The 21,864-nt window shown below is 49.5% G+C and overlaps 2 protein-coding genes across 3 annotated transcripts in view; one reads left to right on the plus strand and one right to left on the minus strand.

The window, feature by feature from the left end:
• Positions 1-8,773: 8,773 nt before the first annotated feature.
• MRPL14 (mitochondrial ribosomal protein L14) lies at positions 8,774-19,275 on the minus strand. The gene is made up of 3 exons (XM_064158801.1): positions 19,230-19,275; positions 11,587-11,680; positions 8,774-9,400 (listed from the first exon to the last, which is right to left on the minus strand). The coding sequence occupies exons 2-3, from the start codon at positions 11,658-11,660 to the stop codon at positions 9,034-9,036; spliced, it is 441 nt and encodes a 146-aa protein (XP_064014871.1). The 5' UTR covers positions 11,661-11,680; positions 19,230-19,275; the 3' UTR covers positions 8,774-9,033.
• Positions 19,276-19,348: 73 nt separating this feature from the next.
• The window catches only part of TMEM63B (transmembrane protein 63B), a 49,321-nt gene continuing 46,805 nt past the window's right edge, over positions 19,349-21,864 (plus strand). The window contains exon 1 of one of the 2 annotated variants that reach the window (XM_064158798.1): positions 19,349-19,504. The gene's annotated coding sequence lies outside the window, so the exon portion shown is untranslated. The remainder of the gene's footprint in view (positions 19,505-21,864) is intronic. The other variant, XM_064158799.1, reaches the window with a different exon arrangement.

Raw genomic sequence — 21,864 nt, forward strand, 5'->3', positions numbered from 1 at the left:
GCATTTTTAGCCCATGCCACCAGTGGCTATGAAGAGATGTATTTGCTGGTCAGTGCCAGCAAGGTGAAGGGAGCATGGCAGGAGGATGGGTGGCATGGGATGGAGGTGCTCTCAGCAATGCCTGTTGAGGCAGCAAGGAAAGGGTGGAGAACAACTACGTGATGCTTCTCAGGGAGAAATGATCTTATTAATAAAAGCTACTTCTTCCCAAGGCCTTGATAATCTCTCCTGGTGCAGATTATTTACAGCTGTGGAATTTAATACTCCAATGAACAAAGCTCCCTGAAGCAGAGAGAGAGCAAGTGGCTGTTAACCCTTCTGCATGGCACCAGGGGCTTTCAGCGTGGGTTTGATATCTCCGTGCAGCAGAGCCAAAGGCTGGTGCAGCCCCACCAGGTCCCAGCACCTACATGCTGTCACCCAAGCCAGGTTGACACTTGGCAGAAAGTCAACCCAAAGTCTGTTCATACCTCCAACACCTGGATGTGGAGAATGCCTCTTAAACAAAAAAGACAGGCCAGGGAGTAGTGCTTAGAGGCAGAGCCCAGGCAGGGCTGGGGGCTGTGCTGTCAGCAAGGTGGGGCTGCATTACACCACAGGGTAAGTACTTGACCTTACAGATACTGTGCCGACAAACTCAGCCCCCAGACTGAGGAGATTGTTGTCCCCAGCTAAGTTATCCACTCCACATGCTTAGTGTCAGGCATGTGTGAAACTAAGTCAGCTCAGCCCTGGGAGCCTTGCTCCAAGTGCAGCACAGCACTCTGGCTGCCCTCTCGGGGAACAGAAAGTCCATGGCTGAAGTATATACTTTAACATGCCCTGAAATGTGTCCAGTTCCTCATCTTGTCTTGAAATTTAACCTGTCTCAGGGTAACTGCATGACACTCATCAGACTTGTCCTGTTGGCCTGAACAGACCCTTAGATACAGATGATTTGGAGGGAGAGAGACTGAAGTGAGCTTGAGGCACAGCCTAGCAAAAGCAGGGGTGAGAGGGAAGGACTGGTGGTCCCACCAGTACCTGAGCCTGGTTTGAGTGTGTTCCTTGCTGAATGAGACGGGCGTGAGAGAGCAACCAAAGGAAGGGGTAGGTAAAGTGATGGAGAAAGATACACACCAGGCCTCACTCAGATGCTAAAATCCACTAACCACCCCATGACAAGGTGGAAGATGGTGGAGCTGTAAATGCAGTCTGGTTTTGATCTCCCTCTCTCTTAGCACGCTTGAGACGTTGCCCAAGGACTACACAAATACTTGATCCCATTCTACAGAGCATCCTTTGAAAGGCCACAATAGCACCCCTACCATAAGCTATGTAATTATGATCTCCAGACATGACAAACAGTCCCTATCCACCTCACACAGCCATGGCTGAAAAAGCAGAGCTATGGAAGAATTCAGCTGGGAACTGCTGTCCTCTCAGTCAGTAAAAGCCCTGCTCCTGAAGTGCAGGAAACTCTGCAGTGCCCAGCCTTTGCACAGTGCCCCAGCAGCCAACACCTGACCTAAACCCATAGTTATGTGCCTCCCCAGTTATGCATCCCATCTGCTCTTGGGTCTTCCCTACAGCCCCTCTCATGCCCAATCAATACCATCTGTCAAGGGTATTTCAGGGCTCTTCCCCGTCCTCCAACCCTCCCACAAAGAAGGATCTGTAGAAGGGAGCTCAGCCCAGCCTCAGGTGTCCCAAAATTTGCACAGAACAACCCATGAACTCTACGTTTCTCCATTCTCACAAGCCTCACGGTCTGCAGAAACACAGGATACCACCTGCCAGCCACCACTCATGGTGGCACAGGCATTTGCCACTGAGTTTGCCAGCAAGCAGAACAGGCTGCTGTGGGCACACAAAGTGGAGATGTCGTCAGTGAAGAAGCCCAGGGAGCAGGGGAAGGATGGATCCTGTCCCACAGAGCCCAATGGGTGACTGGAGACCCTCTCTCGCAGGCAGGAGGCCAGTCTGACTTTCCTCTACCCACCGCCCCAGCGCTTGAGCTGGCAAGCTTCCAGAACTGCCTCTGTGGGTCTGGTTTTGGTGCCCTGGAGATCTCTGTGTCCTCAGCTCACTCCACTGCAGGCGAGGCCTCCTGAGGACTTGTTTCTCCTCCACAAGGCACATCAAGGGGGAAGCAGCAGACTTGTGAAGCCAGTTAAACCAGCTATTTACTGGTTTTAGCATCATGGAATGAAGATGTGAGGCTTCCTAGAGCTGTCTAGGGCCTCCCAGAGAAAGGCCAAGAGCCAGACATCAGCCTTAGGAAACAAGAGCAAAGATAGTATCAAACATTCTACCACCTCTTCTCCTCTCTTTACCCCTCCAAGCAATGAGTTTTGTGCCGTCAGTGAAGTGGAGCCTTTCCCACCACGCTTCAGGCACACATGGGGGATCTGGGACCTCGTTTTGAAAAGGACTGTAGACATACTTACAAGCAAAGCTCAGGTGGCTGGGCAGCACAGAAGAATTTTCTCTAGGCATATGTGAATGCAAAAGCCCCAAAGCTCACCGTGCAGAAGCAGCAGCCTCTCCTGCACTGGGGAACAGCACCACCGTCCCAAGTGTCCTGTGCATCTCAGACAGCTTGGACCTGACCACAGGGCAGGGTCAGCATCCAGGGGAACCCAGGCAGGGCTCCCTTAAGGATGAACTGAAGCATGGTGATAAGAAACACACTCTGGTCTGCTCAGTTTTTGCCACCCCTGGTCAGCCAAGAGTGGTCTGCTGTTGTCTGTGCCTCCAGGGACCTGCTGCTGGGCCAGAAGTGTGGATTCACTATCACTGAACCCATCTTATCTCTTCCCACTCTATCTCAGCATAGGGTGGCTGTTTGGGTGAGCAGAACCAGGCTTGGCAGTACCAGGATATCAGGGAACACCTGATCTCTGCCTACCTCCCACATGCAGGAGGTAGAACATGCTTCCCAGGCATACATACCAGCTCTAATGCTTGAACACTGCTCACTCAACCCACAAAGTGTTCCTCATTTCAGCACTGAGAAGACATTTCTATGATTTTCAAACCCTGCCTCATATTGTCCCAGAAAGGGGAGAAAGGTTTATTTTTAGCTCCTCCATGGTCAGCCCGAAGTCTCACAAGCTAGAGCAACAAATCCTCTCATCCCAAGAGAAGTATCTAATATGAGAAACCATACTGAGATGCCATGGTCACAACTGGAGTCCATCAGAGGAGGTTTGGTTCAGCACCTGAGCCACATGGCCACAGCTAAGAGCTCTGCGATGGCCCTTTTTGGCCAGGGATGGACACTGTAGTGTGATGCTACCATGCATGGGAGATTTCAGCTTTCCAGGGCTGAAGGTCAGCCACCACCCACATTTATACTGGGAGTCAGAGCAGCAGGAAGCCCATGAAATGCCAGCTGCCTTTGGTTTTGGCATGAGGACAGCCCCAGCTGGGAGGACTGCTGTACAAGGTGCAGGAGATGAGAATTTCCTTGGGACGGCTCAGTCCTGCCTCACTCCTTTATCTGCCCTGCCCTAGTAGATCCTGGCAGGGAAAAAACAGCTCTTTGGGTTTGAATGCAACTTCATCTGCCTTTCCTGCCCCTCACAGGCAGCCTAGGGTACAGCTGCTGTTAGGTCACCACTGAAAGCACCCTGGTGCCCGGGACAGGATGTCCACAAAGCCATCCCCAGAGACGCAGTCCTTCTGCCCGCAGAGCTCACCCTGTCATGCCTCTAGAGAGCAAGAAAGATCTGGGATATGCTCTTGTACCACAAGACTGGATTTGCTTCCCAGGCTTTGCCTCGCTCCGTGTTACATCTCAGCACTTGTGTGTTTATTTTCCAAGAGCACATGAGGTTCAGAGAGTTTACAGCCGTCAGACGTTTTCAGAGCAAGCTCCCATGTCAGACGCCCAAGGGACTGCTTGTCTTTGGCGTCCACACCACTGTAAGCGGGCACATCGCTTCCCGAGCCTTCGGGGAGGGGCTGTGCTATCCGTGCCGAGCAGGCTCACCCCAGCTGGCACAGAGGTGAGCTGCATTAATCAGTGAAGCTGGCTGGTGCCCCGGAGCAATGAATTCCGTGGCATAGCTTGTGCTTTGGGGGAAAGGGAAAATGAAAACCGAGGGGGGGAAAGCTAGTTTTACTTCCCCCCACAGCCTGTTGGGTTGAGCATCGCCTCTGCTGCACTCCCAGAGAGGGTGAATGCATGGGCCTGATGTGCTTCCTCCACATCCTTCCTTTTATCCTCCTGTCATGAGCCCTCATTAATCTTCTCTCCAGGCTAGACATTGCCAACTGTTCCAGTTCTTTTTCTTGTTAAAGGCTCTACCTGCAGCAGGCCTAGGAAAATTCCCATCCTACCCCGATGACAGCTTGTGAGATAAGCTGACCAAGCCCAGCACACACTAGCTCACTCGAGGCTCCACCAGTGACTCACACAACACCGTCAAGGTGAATTCAGTATCGCTCACTGCCCCACTTCTTCTGCTGCAGACTAGGAGAAGCTGCTCACAAAATGAGCTGACAAAGCTGCAGTTGGTGCTAACTCGCTCATAAGAGAACCCTTTGGGCAGCAACCCCAGAGGCTCCAAGCTCAGGACTCTAGCCTAGCAGCACTCCTACCCTCACGCTGGGCTTTTCACAGAATCACAGAATCAGCCAGGTTGGAAAAGACTTTTGAGATCATCCAGTCCAACCTACCACCCAACCCCTCTAATTAACTAACCCATGGCACTGAGTGCCTCATCCAGCCTCCTCTTAAACACCCCCAGGGATGGTGACTCCACCACCTTCCCAGGCAGCCCATTCCAATGCCAATCACTATTTCCATGAAGAACTTCTTCCTAACATCCAGCCTAAACCTGCCCTGGTGCAGTTTGAGACTGTGTCCTCTTCTGTCACTGGGTGCTTGGGAGAAGAGACCAACCCCACCTGGCTACAATCTCCTTTCAGGTAGTTGTAGAGAGCAATAAGGTCTCCCCTGAGCCTCCTCTTCTCCAGGCTGAAGAACTCCAGCTCCCTCAGCCACTCCTCATAGGGCTTGTGCCACAGCCCCCTCACACCCTTCAGCCCCTCTGAGTTTCCCAGTACAAGTGTCCAGCTCATACCAGTCTCCCTGATGGATGCTTTCTCCCTGCCTTTGTCTATCTCAAACAGTAGCTGCAAAATATAAACAGCGAGGCCCTGGGTGCAGCTGTTTCCCAGTCCTCTTTGCTCTCCCTGGGTCATGTGAATCCTCAACAGTACAGTCACATCCAGATGAGAAGCAGACATCTGAAGAGAACTACTACCCCCAGCTGTCTTATCAGGTCCTGGCAGGGTCCTCCTGCTACCTCTCTGCCCATAGCCAGGTGGAAAATGCTGCCTAGCCTGCAAACATCACTCACTGCCTGAAGCTTGGCAAAACTTTCCCTCAGGAAAGGTGATGTGGCGTCAGCCTCCAGGTGAAAAGGCCCCAGCAGAGCATTTCAATGCATCTTGAGGGGTTGTTTTGTATTAGGAGAGTGGCCCAGTTCCAATCTCCTCAAGAGAGCTGGGCTGCACCTCCCCACTGCCCACCTCTGCCCCGTTTTGCAGCCCCCTGCCACCCAAAAGCCAACATCTTGCACCTTGGCAGGGCAATGTGTCCCTCCTCTCTCTGTCATGAGCAGTTACCAGCCTTCTGGAAGTCACAGGGTTGCTTGCAGACCTGTCTATTGATTTCCCTAGTCTAGCTTGCCCTCACCAAAATGTGACAGGATGTAGATGTGGTCCAGCCACTCAACATCTCTCCATGGAGACAGGGCTCAGCCTTGGCCAGAGTTCCTTGTGCTCCCTTGTCAAGTCTTTCCCTAAGGGATCAGGTCAGGCTTCATCAGTCTGAGGTGTTCATCTTCCTGCTTGCTGGCCGTGGCTCCCGAGCCCTGCTGTGTGCCGGTGGCTAGGGAACGCGACGGCAGAGTGCGATTCCAGCTCCAGCGTTAGTCACGGGGCCGGCCGAGCAGCACCGAGGGCAGCTGGAGCAGGCTACTGGGCACATCATCATGCCCACATTGCCACCTAGCCTCCTGCTCTGGGATGTGCAGCTTGCCACCTTCACCTCTGCCAACTGAGCACCACCCAGTTTGGACCAGTCTGGCCTCTGGCTGCATTGCTCTTGGTTCAGCTGGGGTTTTGGCCATCTCCCTCTCCTGCCAGCCCCAGACGGTGACAGCTGCCTCCCCTAGATCTGCAGTCCATCCACCCTGCTGGCACAGGGCCACAAGACAGGGCCTGTCTCCCAGCCCCAGTCTCCAAGCAGATGGAAGATATCAGCTTTCCTCTGCATCCTTTCATGATGATCTATCTCACTCCCTTTCAGGGACACCCCCTTCTCACAGCCAGATAATCCCCAGTGCTCGCCTGTTTCTTTCCTGTCCCTAGCCCTCACCAGAGAGCTCCATTGTATGTTTCTTCCTGGGCAATCACCTCCCCAAAGGCCATCTCTCCCTACCCACACAGGATGCCCTAAAAATACACTTGTCTTCTCCAACTCCCATGGAAAAATTCTTGGGCACAAAGTCCCAACCATTTCCCAGGGAACAGGCTCCCTCTTAGGGAGTTTCATTTGCTGCAAATGCCACATCCAAACACACGGGCATGGTTGGCATCCCAGGGACCCAGCCCGAGCTGACAATGAAGGGCAAGAAGACCCTGGGAAGCCTTTTCCCTTCCTTCTGCAGCGGGTGACAGCCCCCCCAGAGGCTGCACGGGAGATGTCAGAATTCCTCCTCAGCACCACGTTCCCATTTACCATATGAAATCATGCGAATGGCCGAAAAATAAAGAGGGAGAAAGGGGAGAATGACCTTCTGACAGTAGCTGAGGTAGGTATGTTCTGGTTTTTCTTCCTTTGTTGAGGGAATCACCTCACCTGCCTGCAGCCATCCTTCCAGAAAAGTACCTGCAAGAGTTTTTACCCACAGAGGAAATCTGACAGGATTGATGCACAAGGATGGATGCACAAGGAAATGCCTCCCGTTTCGGGACAGCTCAGACTCAGGCAAATCCCGAAGAGGGATGCTGCCACCCAGAGCCCAGGAAAACCAGCAGCTGCTCCAAGGACACCTTCTGCCTGTTCAGAAGGCGCTGGCATGTCCAGAGCAGTGGGAAACAGCCTGGAAGTCGAGCAAGCAGGAGACCCTAGAACACAAGGTGTGTTTGAAGAGAGAAAGCCTAGAGAATCTACATAGCCTGGGCCTCCCCAAGGCATTTCTCCTGCCTGTGTGGGTTCTACTACCAGGGCAGCGTCAGGGCGGCCTCGGCTCGCCAACCCGCAGCCACGGTGGGGCCAAATTCAGTGGCACAGATGGCAGCAGGCTCAGGGCTCATCCCTGAGATGATGTTATAGGCAGTGGCTGGAATCTGCCAAGCACAGAGCTGCCACCGTGAGCCAGGAATTTCTGCCGAGGCCACGTTTCTCGTTATGGAAAGACAAGTCAACATTGCAGGAGACACTATGGAATATGCTTAGCTTAGCTGCCTGCAGTTCTGCTTATTAAGCTCTGAGAAGTTAGTTCCACGTATCAGTTCACTTAGAAAGAAAGCACCACTTCACATTTCAGTCTCAAGTATGTTGCATTGTCTTGCTCACTTCCTCTCATGCCCTCTCCCCACGATCTCTTTCCCAGCAAAATGCTGGGCAGTTATCAGCAACTATTCTGTGAAACATTTAACATCCAAACAGCAGGCTCTGCACATCCCATGAGACTCATAATCCTCATGGTCAGGATAAGAGAAACAAGAATTGTTTGCAGGCCCCCAGGTCCTACTGGGAGATGCTGTGAGGCTGGAGTTGTTGCCAAGGAAAAAACTCAACAGTAAAACAGCCCTTCAGATCAGCTAGAAACCAGGTTAGCTGGGACCAAGGTCTTCCAGCTTGATACAGACCCTGCTTTCACTGTGCCCACAGCCACAGCCTTTGCACAGAAACTAAATACCCCAAACAAGTGCAATTTGAAGCTGTTTTCCAGCCCTATGTTAAAGGAAGCCATCTTGTTTTTCTGTTCTCAGGATTTACTTTGAGAAAGTCTGAGCTTCTTCTGTCTGCAGGAAGGGCATGACAGACATGGCAACTAACATTATTGGTGAGGAAAATAAGTATTTGTTTATCAGGGTTAGGAGACTTTCAAGGGGTGTGGAAAGTTTTCTAAAGCAAGAGCACAGAGCTGTCAGAAGGCATAAAGACTTTGCCCCCAAGCCACGGTGGGATGTGGGCTGGCAGGAGGGATGGGAGAGATCCACCACCCTGCTCCAGTCATCAGTGAACCTGCAGGGCAAGCACCAAGCATCACCAAAGGGACAAGAAGCAGCTTGCAGAACAGTGCTCATCCCAGGAGAGCACCTGGAACATCCCACAGTGATCCAGGCACAATTCCACCAGAGGGCAAAAAAGCAGTAAGCAATGTGCTTGTGTTACTTGGAGAACATAATTTCCTGATGTTGGTCAGGTTGGAGAGTGTAGGCTGCCATCTCGAGCCTAATTTCTTCATCTCCCCTTCCTACTTTTGCTTCCCATTCTCTGGTATACCTTGTTCAATTATCACTGAAGCTGTAGTCCATCATGACCTCCCAATTTTCATTCCCCCTAAAGACTTCTCTCAGACAAAACCACAGAATCTAATCCGTCTATTGACTGTGGCCAAAGTTCACTGTGTATCTCTCTTGCTCTATTAGATATGAATCCATGTCGTAGAAACCAGTCTTATTAGGACAGAGACTGTGTTTTGTGTCTTGTTCATGTGGAACTGGGAAAAGGGGGAAAAAAGCATAAGCCATATAAAACAAGAAGGATTTTCATGTTCTCTTTTTAATTAGAGACAGTAAGACCACTGTAGCAGTAAGGGTGAAGGACCATTTCCCAAACACTCTGTAGATGTTCTGTGAAATAAATCAACATTCTTTTGGAATTAAAAAAGAGAAAGATGTTTCAACACTTAAAATAGTTGCTTTTAATTCTGTAACAGGAAAAGACTTCTTATGAACCTCAACTTTTACACCAGCTTCTAGGAAAGGGCCGCAGCTGCTACTGTATGAAAAGATTGCCAGCTTTCACACAAAGTTACGGGCAATAGCCAGTACTTTGGAGAACTCTCCTTCTCTCTGTCGCAAGCTATAAGGTATTGGTGTTTTTATTCTAGTCCCTATTGGATTTCCATTGTCTTCTATCAGTACCACATTGTTGGAATCAAACCTAGGCGTCATGGGGGGGCCAGGCATCTTGTGCCCTACAATTAAAGCCTTCTTCTTTTCTCCTTTGATAGCCAAGAGAATCTTATCTCCCACTTTGCCAACACCATTCTTGTTATACACGTGGATACATCTCGGTGGTCGGTGGTAGGGCGTGTTCCCCAGGGCGCTGTTGTCCACCACTCGCACACGGGTGAGTTTCTGTATTGCTTGGCATGCTCCAGTGACACTAACATAAGACAGAAAAGAATGAGAGATGGATCTCTTCAGTAGTCTCTGGGGAGCAAGGGCAAACACAGCACAGGAACTTGACATTACACAAACTACTTGGAAGGCGCCAGCAACAAATACATCCCATATGGATGATAAGTTGACTGTATTTAATGTGCTCTTTGAAAGCCAGGTGGTCTTTGGGCTTTGCACACTCTTCTCTAAATGCCTAACATGAAATGACTGGTTATTCTGAAACAAGACTAAAAGATGGCATGAAGAGTGGCTTACATTTACTGGGCTTTTTAGCGACTGCAGAGGATTCCATCCAACTTCAATTTACAAGAGAGAAGGTGTGCTTGCTTCTGCTGCTGCAGGAAGCTGAGTCAAGTCAGGCTCTCCCAGTCTCATATACAAGCCCCAGCAGTAAGGGCTTTTCTGACCAACCTCTTTTTCAGTGAACAATGTGAGGGCCTCCCGTCCTATTCTGCTCTTATGAGCTCTGACATCCTGCTGGGTCTGTGTCAATTTGCCACCAGCTAGACTCTAACGGACCAAGGTATTTGCTGCTCCTCTTCACAGGACACTATACACAGACCATTGGAAGAGATCCTTTCTACTGCTAACAACTGCTTTCCAGTAAGGTACTATAAATGTGCTGGCCAGACAGCTGCAGGCATCAGCTGAACTACTCAAATAGACAGCATATGGAATCAACCTTGTTTTGCAGAGCAGAAACAGCAATAAAGAACAACGGGGACTACAGGCCCTTTTTTGAAGGCAAAGGACCTGTGTTTGTTATGCTGCCTTTAAGAAGAGCAAGCCATCCCCTGGGTATCAAACATCCACATGTTGTGGATGGACATAGAGTGGGCCTTTTTACATGCAGTAAGTGAAAACAGGCTGGGATCAGTCTGCATTAGTCTAACTGCTGCCTTCCAAGATTTGTTTCCTGCAGCAGAGGCGTACGCCAGCTTTTCCCTACAAGAAGACACCTCTTTTCTCTCTCAGAAGTCACTCACCTCTGCAAGAAGCCACCCATCCCACAGTGGTGACTGTGGTATACCACACTCTCTGTCCTCTGCCTCCCAGCTGTGGATGCAGAGCAGGGAAGGCAGAAGAAAGAAGGCTGGAAAGCGACAATAGCATTGTAGGAAGGAGAAGGGGAAACCACCACGTAAGTGTGGTTGCCCAGGCACCACTAGACAAGAGAAACTGGACAAGGAGGTTTTTTTCCCTCTCATTTCTTAATTTCTGGAACAGTCTTGGAGCAAAAACCCCACCACATCCAAAGCAGACCCACCCCACAAAGTAAAGGATTCCCCATTAAGACTGCTGATATCCTGCAGTAACACTCCTGACCTCTGTGGACTTTGCCTCCCTTTCCCAGTCAGTGTAAATATATCCTTTAAATGCCTACTGGCCAGTGCTTTCATGCAGCCCATTTATAGATAAAGCCAGTAAGACCTCCTTGAGATAGCTCCTGGAACTATCACACAACGTAGCCCTCAGCACTGTCTTAATCCCCTCTCTAGACATAGAGAATAGTCATTCTTGGGTACAAATGACTTTAAACTGAGGCCCTGACGCTTCAAAGAGTTACATGCTAGAGATGCCCTATACCTGCACCAAGTGTGCTGTGGGATTAGGCTCTAAGTTTTGTGCAAGACATTGTAAAATATATGAGTCCATAAATTTAAGAAGCTTTAAATGTCTTGAGCCTGGAATAAAGACCTAAATTAAAATAACAATATGGACACTGTTAAGGTACAAGAAAGTAATTATTTTGCAGGCTATTTTTGATCTAAATAACTTAAATTGTAAGCTCTGGAATAATTCTAAATGTACTTGACTCTGCAACAGCAGGAGATGGCTGTTGCTTTTTTGGTCTTTTGCACTTGGCTGAGAAACACAAATACTTCCAACTCCTGCTTGCAGGCTGTTGCTTTGCCCTCAAAGGCCTAAAAGCTTCCTTATACACATGAAAATGCAGAGTTCAGATCACAGTCAGATGGGCAGAAACCTGCATACTTTATTGGCTTTGGGTTTACTTTACAACATGCAGAAAAACAACTGTGAGGTATTTTGCTATTATATCACCTCCTTAGAACTACTGTGTCTTATGCTTGACCTACTCACAGCATCTCTTTCAAACAAGAAACTCTCCCAAGAAAACACAAACAAAAGCAAGATTCAAAAAATTACCTGAAGTGTCGCTGGGTCACTGCGCTGCCCAGATTGGTTAGAGATAAACCAAACTGCCCACTCCAGAGAGCCATTTAGATTCTGGTAACCTGCCCTGCATAAGGAACAAGACAGTTACAAACAGAATTTGTTTTGTGTCCTTCCTCTTATGTGACTCACACGCTAGAGCCTTAGCATCATTTCAGACGCTGCGATCCACAGCACTCAGAGTGATACCAGCATCTGCAGCATGCTACAAAGCAGATCAACAACCCCTGCCTGAATTCAGAAGACAACAGAACTGGGATGTTAAACTACAAAGCTGGATTCAGGATCACTGCATTTCAGTTTCCTGTACACAGAGACAAGGGCTAATCTGCGTGCACTGTGAACCATGCAATGACAAGCAAGCCTGAGAATTTCATCTGTGAGCTAGCTGGAGGCTGCAGTGACCAGTGAAACTACCAATGCTACCTACAAAAACAAGCAAAGAGCCAGAGATACCCTGCAGACTGGCATCATAAACAATTTGACAGACAAGAAACAAGACAAAGCTCCATCAGTGACAGCATGCTTCTCCCTCTTAGCATAGACAAGATGTTCAGCAGCCTGTGTTCAGAGACCAGAACCACATCTCTACCAATCTCACTCTCTTAAGGCTGTGCAGATAAAAGAGTGCCCTGTAACTTGGCAGTGCTTGCTCAGCCTGAACTGAAATTCCACCCCGACCACAGCAGAGCTGGGTTACAAGTGCAGCCTCTGAGTTTACCATGCTCTCTTCCTTGACTACATCTATTCTGTCAGACTGATGAGGACCAATTTGCACATGCAATCACGAAGGCTTATCTGAACCCAGGTCATACTGCTAGACATCAGTTAGGAAGCAATGACTTGGCTAGTTACTCAGCAGATTCAAATGAAGGCAAAAAACAACATGGACCTAGAGCCAGTTCTCTTTCAAGCCAGGTCAGGTGGAGCTAAGGCTTGCCATCTGCAGCTACCACTGTGTGACACTGTTTGCTTAGACCTTGGCTCTGTAACCAACACGTTCAGTTTCTCTGCTTTCTAAATTAAACATTAAAGAAACACTGACCTGTCATCTCCCTTTGCTAGGGAACTTTGTCATAAGCTTAGAGCCAAACTGTAGCGGTACATTGTAAAGCCATTTTATAACTTGTACTTTAAAAACGAAGCTGACCCAGCTTCTCAAGACAAAAGAATACCCATGAAGCCTTTCCACAGGTGATCACACAGTTCTCACCATAACCAAGTAAAGCCCAGGCTAAATCTTCACTGTCTATTATTTCTCCTTGGTATGTTTGCCTGTTTGGGGATGTATGCAACTCTCAGGGTTTGTGGTTGTCCTACAGAGCAAGTGTCACCTGACTACAAGAGAAAATGCCCTGGCAATGTGAACCACAGCAACTTTGTAGCAGCACTCCCTGAGCAAAGCACAGGATATATGGCAAACCCTCTTGCCTGGCAAACAAGTAGGTTTGAAAGAGAACACCTAACGGCCAAAGCTTACACTTCTTTGCTAAACAAAGCCACTTCTCAGTGGGGTAGATCATCTCCAAATGAGTCCAGTGCTTCCCTTCAGAACTTGCCTGGACTGTCCTTTCTCTGAAATGAGACTCCAAGAAGGTTGTGTTTTTACCTAGCTGTGTGATCTTAATGAAAACAAAGCCCTCTATTTACAGGGCCACTGGCAATCAAGGTCCAATTACCTGGGCCCTGATGCTCTTAAGATTTCTAGGCGAATCCAGGTGTGTTGCCTTGCTGTAAGCCCACACTCTGCGTTGGCAGGCAAGGCAGCATGTGTCCCATCCTGCAACTGGGTGTAGTTTCCACACATGAACTCAACCTCGGCGCGTAATACTGCTCCTACTTTCTCCAGGATCACACTAAGTCTTTGGATCCCTCTAGAACACCCAAATAAAGAGCAGCAGTAGCAAGTTTGCCTGTGTTCTTTAATGGATGCTTCTTGGGGATTACAGCTGCCACTGTCAATGTCTCCATTCCCCTGGCAAGCATAAGGACCTCAGTGGCAGAACAGGAAAGGCCTGATTATCCTCACCACTATGTAAGACCTATAGAAGTCTGCTGGCTTGTTGCAAGGCAGGCACAGGTGCACGCTCTGCCAGCTGTCAGAGGGACAGTAATGTCAGCAAGAGCATGGCTAGGTGTCCTCAAGGCCACATGTCAAGAGTCCTAAGGCACTATTTAAACCCTGAACTCGCTCCTTACTCTGGGGAGATTCACTGTTTCTACCCTCTGGCAGCAGTGAAGGTTTGAAGTTACAAAACCACCAGAAGCATCAGCAGCCTTCAGCGTTGAAGGGCTGTTTATATTTCTAGATGACTCAGACCACACTTCTTTACTAAGACTTATTCCTCGGCGCATTAAGATGTGTCACAAGCTAAGCAACTCTGTAGGACCGATTCCTTGGTATGAAGCATCCGGTTAGTAACTGAGTAAATAAAGGGGATGCTTCCAGCTAGCAGGAAGTTTCAGGATGGAGGGAAAAGAACACATGGCATGGAGTACAGCAGTCAAGGGTGCAAGCAGGTTCACAAAGAGTGAAGGACATTTTCAGCTATCCTAACATGCCATCTTCCCTCTAGAAACAAGTAGACAGTAGTTCTGGGGTGTCTGGCTGAGCTGGTTACTGATAACACACCAGTGTTTTGGATACTGCTGAACAAGCACCCAGGCTCTGCTTTTCCAGCATTTCCTCACCCAAAGAGGACACCAAATGGTGGGCAGGATCTTGGGAGGAGACACAGCTGGGCCAGCTGACCCAAATTAGCCAAAGGGGTATTCCACGCCATATGATGTCAGCTCAAATATAAGGACTAAGTGAAAGAAGAAATGTGGGGATATTCATCCATGGCATCTGTCCTTCAGAGAAATGGCTACATGTAGAACCCTATTTCCTATGAGTGACCAACCACCACCTGCTGATAGGAAGTAGAGAAAAACATCTCTCTTGGCCTTTGCTTGTGCTTCACAGTATTAAATTGCTTCTATCTTATGACAGGCCTTTTGTTTTATTTTCCCCTCTCCCCTGTCCATCTAAGAAGGGAAGTGAAAAAGCAGCTTTGGTGGGCATATGGCCACCAGCCGAGGCCAAACCACCACACACACAAATGCTTCAAGTTGCTGCCAGAGTTGAAGAACCTCTACAAAGCAATGTAAGCCATTGGTCCCCAAGCACCCCAGCACCTCTCCTCAGCATTGATGATGCCTTCTACTGGTAGGCCTTAAAAAGGCTCAGAAGAGGCTGCATATAGCATGGAAATAGGGAAAGCATGTGACAAATTTGCTTCTGGAAGTGGCTTCCCCGAGGTCATCAGGTGGCAGTGCTCAGAAGTGTATAGTAAGAGTACCTCCTGGCCGTCAAGCACGGGAACATCTGCACAAACTCCCAGAAGGTGGCTATCAGTATTGCTCAACTGATGCAGGAATGCACCCAACACCCCAGGCAGCAAAACACCACCAATGCTTAGTACTTAGCCACTAGTACACTCCTAACCAAGGAATTATCTTGGAACGGACTTCTGGAGGTCACCTAGTCCAATCTCCTGATCAAGCAAGATTAATTTCCAACTTGCTCATGCTAGGCAAGAGCAGTATTTAAAAAGAAGCTATCCTGAAACAAAAGGTCCAACACAAAGTTAACTATTGACTTAACATAAGCAGCAATAAAGAATCACGCAGAGAAACCTCTCTGCTAGTTCCTACTCTTCCACCCCTGTACTCTAGAAAACTATTTCATGGTTAGAGAAACTCATTTCTTAAAACCACAGAGATACACTTTGCTTCTCTCTGCTCCATATACCTGTTAAACATTAGCACAGGCCTCAGAGTACGATTCAGGATGGGAGAGGAGTTTGTTAATTAAATATTCACTAAAATGACCCAATTTCTACTTCACTGAGTAAGTCTGAACATCAATAATCTACTGCTGCAAACACTCCCTTCTCAAGAGCACTTCAGTTTTACCCCATTCAATGCAGCAGATCAACATCAAATTCCAACATGGCACAACAAAGCAACTCCTCACTAGTTATAAACCTCTGGAAGTTCTACCCACTCCACCATATTCAAGTGCCATACTAAAGCTACCACCTTCACTGCTTTTCCTGGAGATCAAAGAACCAGCATATTTACTGCATACTTGAGTGGTTTTAGAATGGACTCATTCTGGAAAATTTCATCCCAGCCAACAGAAGCAGCCACATAAGTTATTTCCTTCAAACGTGGGCAAACTCATGAGTAGATCACCTCAGAGAGTTGATACAGAGAAAGGGCATCTTCCAGATAAGAAGGACAGGATTACATACTTACTTTAAACAAACCTCAGGGCACACAGTACCAAGAAAAGAAGCCCTGTGACCCCCCAACACATATTTCATTACCTCCCCTATGCTGGCTCTAGCATTCATATAAATCAATCACAGTTTTCAGCAAAATCAATTGCCTGATCCAACTCATCCCACTGTTGCATGAAGGATGGTGTGAGGTAACTTGGTGAGAGACAGACTGAGACATCTCCTTTCACTGCCAATTCAGACTTACATTGTGGTAGTATCTGCAGAGAAACACCGGGGGCTTTGGACAAGAAAAGACCTCTTTAATCTCAGAAAAAATACCAGTGTGCTTCACAGGAATGGTCTGTATGAATGTGCGTTATTAACATGACCATGGGAGAGCTACAAATGTCTGCACCTGAACACTAGAGAGGCCAGTGCGACATCTCTGATCATGTCTGTATCAGTGCTGCATACCCTAAAAAAGCTGAGATGCCATCCTTACCCTGTATCCTGCATGCTGGTGTACATGTACCTTCAAACAGTGCTGTTACTTAGCAATCCAGCATTACTTGCCCTTTTTAATCACAAAGTTTGGAAGTTACCCCTGCTCCCTCTATGCCCAATGTCTGTAGTTCCACAAACAGTATTTTTCTTTCTGCTAGTAACTCATCTGCACAAGTAGGCTCCAGGGAAACCCAACGGATGTTGCAAAGCAAATGCTGAGGCCTATCATCCAAAGTCTGCTGTCCTACATACAAAGTAAACCAGGGAAAACTGTTCTTCACCTTTAACGTAGTGACCTGATCTGCAGAGTCAAACAGTGGGGGCCAACATCCCCTTTATTCTTCTAAGAGACTAAGATAGACGTGATCAGGGCACCACAAAGACTTGAACTGCATCTGTCAGCCTTCATTAAAATGCAGGAAATAAATCCAAGACAATGTGTGTGATGCAAGTACCTAAACCCCTACTCTGCCACTGATTTATTTATAGACTGTCTGCCAGGGTGAGCTACAAAAGCCAACTGTGAACTACGGGCCTCCATCCATTCACAGATCTCCCCATAAAGGAAACAATGTGATTAAGGGCTCGCGTGTGTTAAAAATACACAAGATCTTCATTACCAAGACATAATTGCTTTCACATTAATGACAGCCAGAAAGGCCAGGATTCACAAAGAGGAATTAAGCCTTTTCTAATTCTGTTTCTGAATAGGATTAGCTATTAAACAGGATATTTATTGACCTAAGTTACCAGGAGAAACTCATTACAGGTACATCTGCTAACAATTCTGAAGCAAAACACACTAGCCTCATTTTCCAGATCACAATCAGGAAAAGCAGAGTGAAAAAAAGCTGAATACCTTTAATGGAAAACTTACATTGCGCATTTTAAGTATCCAGAAGTCCCAACTCTAAGGTACTTATGTCTCTTATCACTCTAGTATCCAAGCACCTTAAACCACTCTATAGATTTGTATTCACAGCACTATACTAAAATAAGGAGGGATTATCCCCACTGCGGCAGCAGCAAACTAGGATACACAGTGAACAGTGTGAGGCCATAGGAAATGAACTGTAAAGCAGGCACCTAACCCCAGAAGTTGTGCTCTGGATTGGTCTGTGAGGCTGGAGATGAAGCTCAGTGAGGTCCCTGTGCCTTCTGGAATTACATGTGAATTTAAAAGAATGTCCAGGCTCCTGTAACTTAATGCTGCTGCCACCTCTCAAATATATCTTTACTACTTCTAACACTACTGACATTTCAGGAATACAACAATAAGCAGCAAGCCACAAGACCAGATTCTGTTTCCAACCCTGACCTGAGTGACCAGGTCTCAACCAATAAGGTGTGATCACAAACCAGACAGCAGTAACTATATCGGGGAAGGCCATGGCAGGGAGGGCAGAAACAAGATAAAAGAGGAGCCGGGGAGCTGTGGCTGGACCATGAAAAAGATGTCAGGAACCACTGACCTAGGCTAGTTGTTCACAGAACAAAGAACAATAGCGGCTCCAAGTCTGCCTGATAAAGCTGCACCAGAAAAGGATGCCTAACAGAATTCGGGCTAGAAACCTGACCTGGAGACAAAAGACACACTCATGCCACAAGCCAGCACAGAGCCACCTGCAGCTTTGATGGAATAAGCCTTGCTTCTCACTCAAAAACTTCCCTTAACTCAGTTTCTCTCCTTCCAAACAAAACCACCTAGGTACACTTAGAGAACTCTCAACTGAGACAAGCACACACAGCTCCATAAATGAGCACATGCATCCTGCTTCTGACACGGGTATTTGTCTGGCTTTACCACAAGAATTGAGTCTTTCACGCTTCCAAGAAACCTGTCATGCTGTCTTCTTCCCCAAATTGCCTCCCCTTACTCACTGGACCACTAAAGTAATTTTTGATGATAATCAACAAAGTAAAGTCTAGCACCCACACTTCCTGAGTGCCCATGACACACACAAGGAACTGCCACCCATGTCAGGACACGGGAATTTTGGTCCAACTTCACTCCCTGACTATTCATACCTATACAAGCCTATTCCCAGCAGCACAACCTCGCACAAAACCTGAAGTGAAAAAATATAGTGGACACATGAAGAGTACCAGAGTAGACTCTACGACTTCCCTCCTTCCCCAGGCAAGACTGCTAGGGCATGGGCTCAGTGGAGCAGAGGGTGATGCCTGTCACAGAGGCAAGATCCTGCCAGCCGCATCTGCAATGCCCTGCGTGCATGCAACACAAAGGCTACAGTAACCAGGCGGCCCAGACTATCTCCTGTCTGCTTGCACAAGATATTACAGCTATATGCCCTGCTGCATGCCACTCCTGCCGTCTCCGGGACCACCATTTCTCCATCTTTTGGGAGCACCAAAGCATGCTCAAGGTTTACACGTTTCAGATCCTGCTGACGGCTAGCTGTGAGGGGCCTGCAGCCGAGCCAGTACCTGGCAGAAGGGAGGTCCGGGACAGCCCAAGCACCTCAGGGCCCACCCACGAGTACGACAGCGACACACGCACCGAGGCCCGGCGCTGGGGCGCTGAAGGGCACTGCCGCAGTTCGGGCGGCTCTGCCACGAGGCCCAGAGGGGGACTGGAGCCGGTTCCGAGAGCACGGCAGTGTGCCGGGAGCGACCGGACCCGTCACACGGCAAGGCCGCCCGCACGCGGCCTAGGGCCCGCCACGGCGGCGCCGCGGCTCAGGGGCGGTGCCCCTCTGCCGTGCAGCTGCCCCTGCCCGGTGCCCGCTCCGCACCGCCCCTGCCCACCGCCACTCCCGAGGCCGCCCCGGCCCCGCACAGAACACAGGCCTCCCACAGGCCTCCCCCCGCACCCCCGAGCACCTCCAAGGGGGACGCGCACCTCCGCCCGCGCAGGCGCAGCAGCAGCAGCAGCCCCGTGCGGCCCGCCCGCCGCGGTGCAGCGCCGGCGCCTCCGCCGCCCGCCCACCGAGCGCCCGCCCAGCGCCGAGCTCCGCCGAGCCGAGCGCAGCCGCTGGGGAGCTGCTAGCTGCTGTGCCCAGCGGATCGCAGCGCGGTACCGCAGCGCTCGCCCCGGTCCGACCCGGGGGGCGAAGCGGAGCGGCAGCCCCGGGGGAGCTACTCCGCGCTGACATAGGGTAAGCGAGCGGCCGGTGCGGCGGCGCGGGGCGCGGCGAGCTGTGGCTTCTCCGGGTCCTTCAGGCCAGGCCGGCCGGCCCGGACTGCAGCCCGGGGACCCCGTGCTTACCGGGATGTGGAGAGGCAAGGACCGCTCCCCAGGCGTTCGGGAGGGCGGAGCAGGTGGGGCGGCCGTTGCGCGAAGAGCCGCAGCGGGGAGCGGCCTGGGGTGGGGGGCGCCGCCTGCCATTTTGGGGCGGTGCGGGGCGAGGGGCGCGCCCGGGTGCGGCGCTGGCGGAGCGGCCTGTGCCTGCTCCCTCAAGGGCAGTCGGGGCTGCCCGAATGCGGGATGGTCGGGGGTTTCTCGCCCGTCTGCCGAATGCTCGTCCTTTGTCGTCCCTCGGCTCTACCGTTCACGCCGGGAGGTCGCCGGACCCATTTTTGCCGGGTAGCACTGGGCTCCTGTCTCACCTGCGAGCGCCGTTGGAGGTGCTCAGGCCGCTTTGGTGCGTGCTTGGCCTTGAAGAGCTGCCTCTCTTCCTCGCCTGCTCCTTCGGGCCCCACTGGGACGAAGAGCAACGGAGGGACAGAAGGGATGTTCCAGTGATGAGAACAACAGGCAGATGTGTGCAGCCTGCCTGTTGTACCCACAGACCTTTAATAGAAGGCTGTCAGGTTGGGCCTGTGTCCACAGACGTGTAGCCAAGCAGTCCCTCTCCGCTTCTGAGCACCAGATCCCCCAAATCAGCAAAGCATGGTTTTGCCTCCTGTGCTAGAATTTGCCTTGTAGGTAGCTACCTGCTGGAGGCATTACACCAAAAACCTGTGACATGGCTGCAGTCAGCCCGGTGCCTGTGGTAGCTCAGTTGGATGGAGACTATTGGGAATTTGGGATTCTGAGCACCTACCTTCCTATTCTTCCTTGATCGTAGGAGTTGAAAGCAAAAGACTGATCAGTGCATGCTGGGGATGGCCAGTTGATTTTTACATAGACCACAAGGAGCTGCCCATATTTGTCTGTTAATGTGGAGCTGACCTGCTTCGTGGTGTCATCATCTGGAGTAAGCACATACAGAAAGCCACAGGCTGCAGAGCAGGAGCATCCCATTAGCCGTCATCACAAAGCCACTATAGGGTTGCATTGCAGAAGTGCTTCCTGGATGGGCTTGCAGATGCCTTCACAGGTGGATTTTCGAAAGTGCCTTGTAAGGACTGATACTGTTCCTCGCCAGACACCCATACTGTAGGGTCTCTAAAAGCCTTTTATTCTCTTAATGCTTCTGAGAGAACAGAAACTGACCATTCAGCTCATAACCTACTCTAGACGGCTTCTGTTCAAGCTAGAAGTAACAAAGCATTAAGGACATTGCTTCTAATGACTGTAATTAGCTGGTATCCACCTAGGAAAGGCCTTTTTATCTCAGGCCTTTTAGTGGTGGGAATACACTGTCGTTGCAGGGATGGAAGACCTTTCTGTAATCTTTACCTGCATACCACAGGAGCAAGGTAAACACAAAAGATGCCTTTGAGGTGGTTGGGAAAAAACTCAGGAGCTTGGCTCATGAGTATATTTGAGGTGGTTGGGGAAAAAACTCAGGAGCTTGGCTCATGAGTATATTTGAGGTGGTTGGGGAAAAAACTCAGGAGCTTGGCTCATGAGTATATTTTGTTGTAATAAGTTTGCTCTATTTTTGTCTGTTCCTTTCTTCAGTAACCTTGGAAGGAACTGAAGCTACTGTGTTTTCTGAGAGTGTCAGTTTTCTTGTCAAGGCACTGCCATGAGGCTTTGCAGTGCTTTATTTTCTTCCCCTTTGACCAGAGTGTGGTGTGACTATCCTGAAATGTCCTGAAGCCATGAGTTGAGCCAAGAGAAGAAAAATACTGAGTACTTTGCTTCTTACTTGATTTTTATTCTTTTCTTTCTGGGCTTTTAAAATACTGTTTGTCATAATTTTTAGCTTTCTTCAGCAGTAACATCATCTAGGATCTTCATTGTGGTTTTTTTATATATATATTTTAATGGAAAAAAAATTCATGGAATTGCTTTGTTCTGGGATCTAGGACTTTAAGGAAGTCCCAGGTAGTGTGACATTTGCAATAGAAGCATGAGAGCTGGTAGTGCCAAGTGCCTGCTTTTTGCCTATTATGCATTCCTGGACCTTAAGTAGCTGGAGTGCCTCAGGAGTCCTGTCCTGGTAATGGCTCTTCTGCTGCCCTCTCTATCCCAGTCTGCGTCCTTTCTGTAACCAACCTGTCTCCATCCTGGCTACCAGGGTGAGACTGTGCTGGGGACCTCTCACAAAAGGCAGCCAGGACCTGTGTTAGGTGGAGCCTGCGCAGCCGTGGGGTGCCTGCTTTGTCCGGGAGGAGGCCCTGGGCG

The sequence above is a fragment of the Pogoniulus pusillus genome, chromosome 18 (assembly GCF_015220805.1).
Source record: "Pogoniulus pusillus isolate bPogPus1 chromosome 18, bPogPus1.pri, whole genome shotgun sequence".
NCBI lineage: Eukaryota > Metazoa > Chordata > Aves > Piciformes > Lybiidae > Pogoniulus > Pogoniulus pusillus.

Coding starts and splice junctions, on each gene's coding strand:
- MRPL14 (XM_064158801.1), bottom strand. CDS start 11,660: ATGGCTCTCTGGAGTGGGCAGTTTGGTTTATCTCTAACCAATCTGGGC. Junction 9,401..11,586: donor GTGACCCAGCGACACTTCAG/GTAATTTTTTGA, acceptor GTCTTATGTTAG/TGTCACTGGAGCATGCCAAG.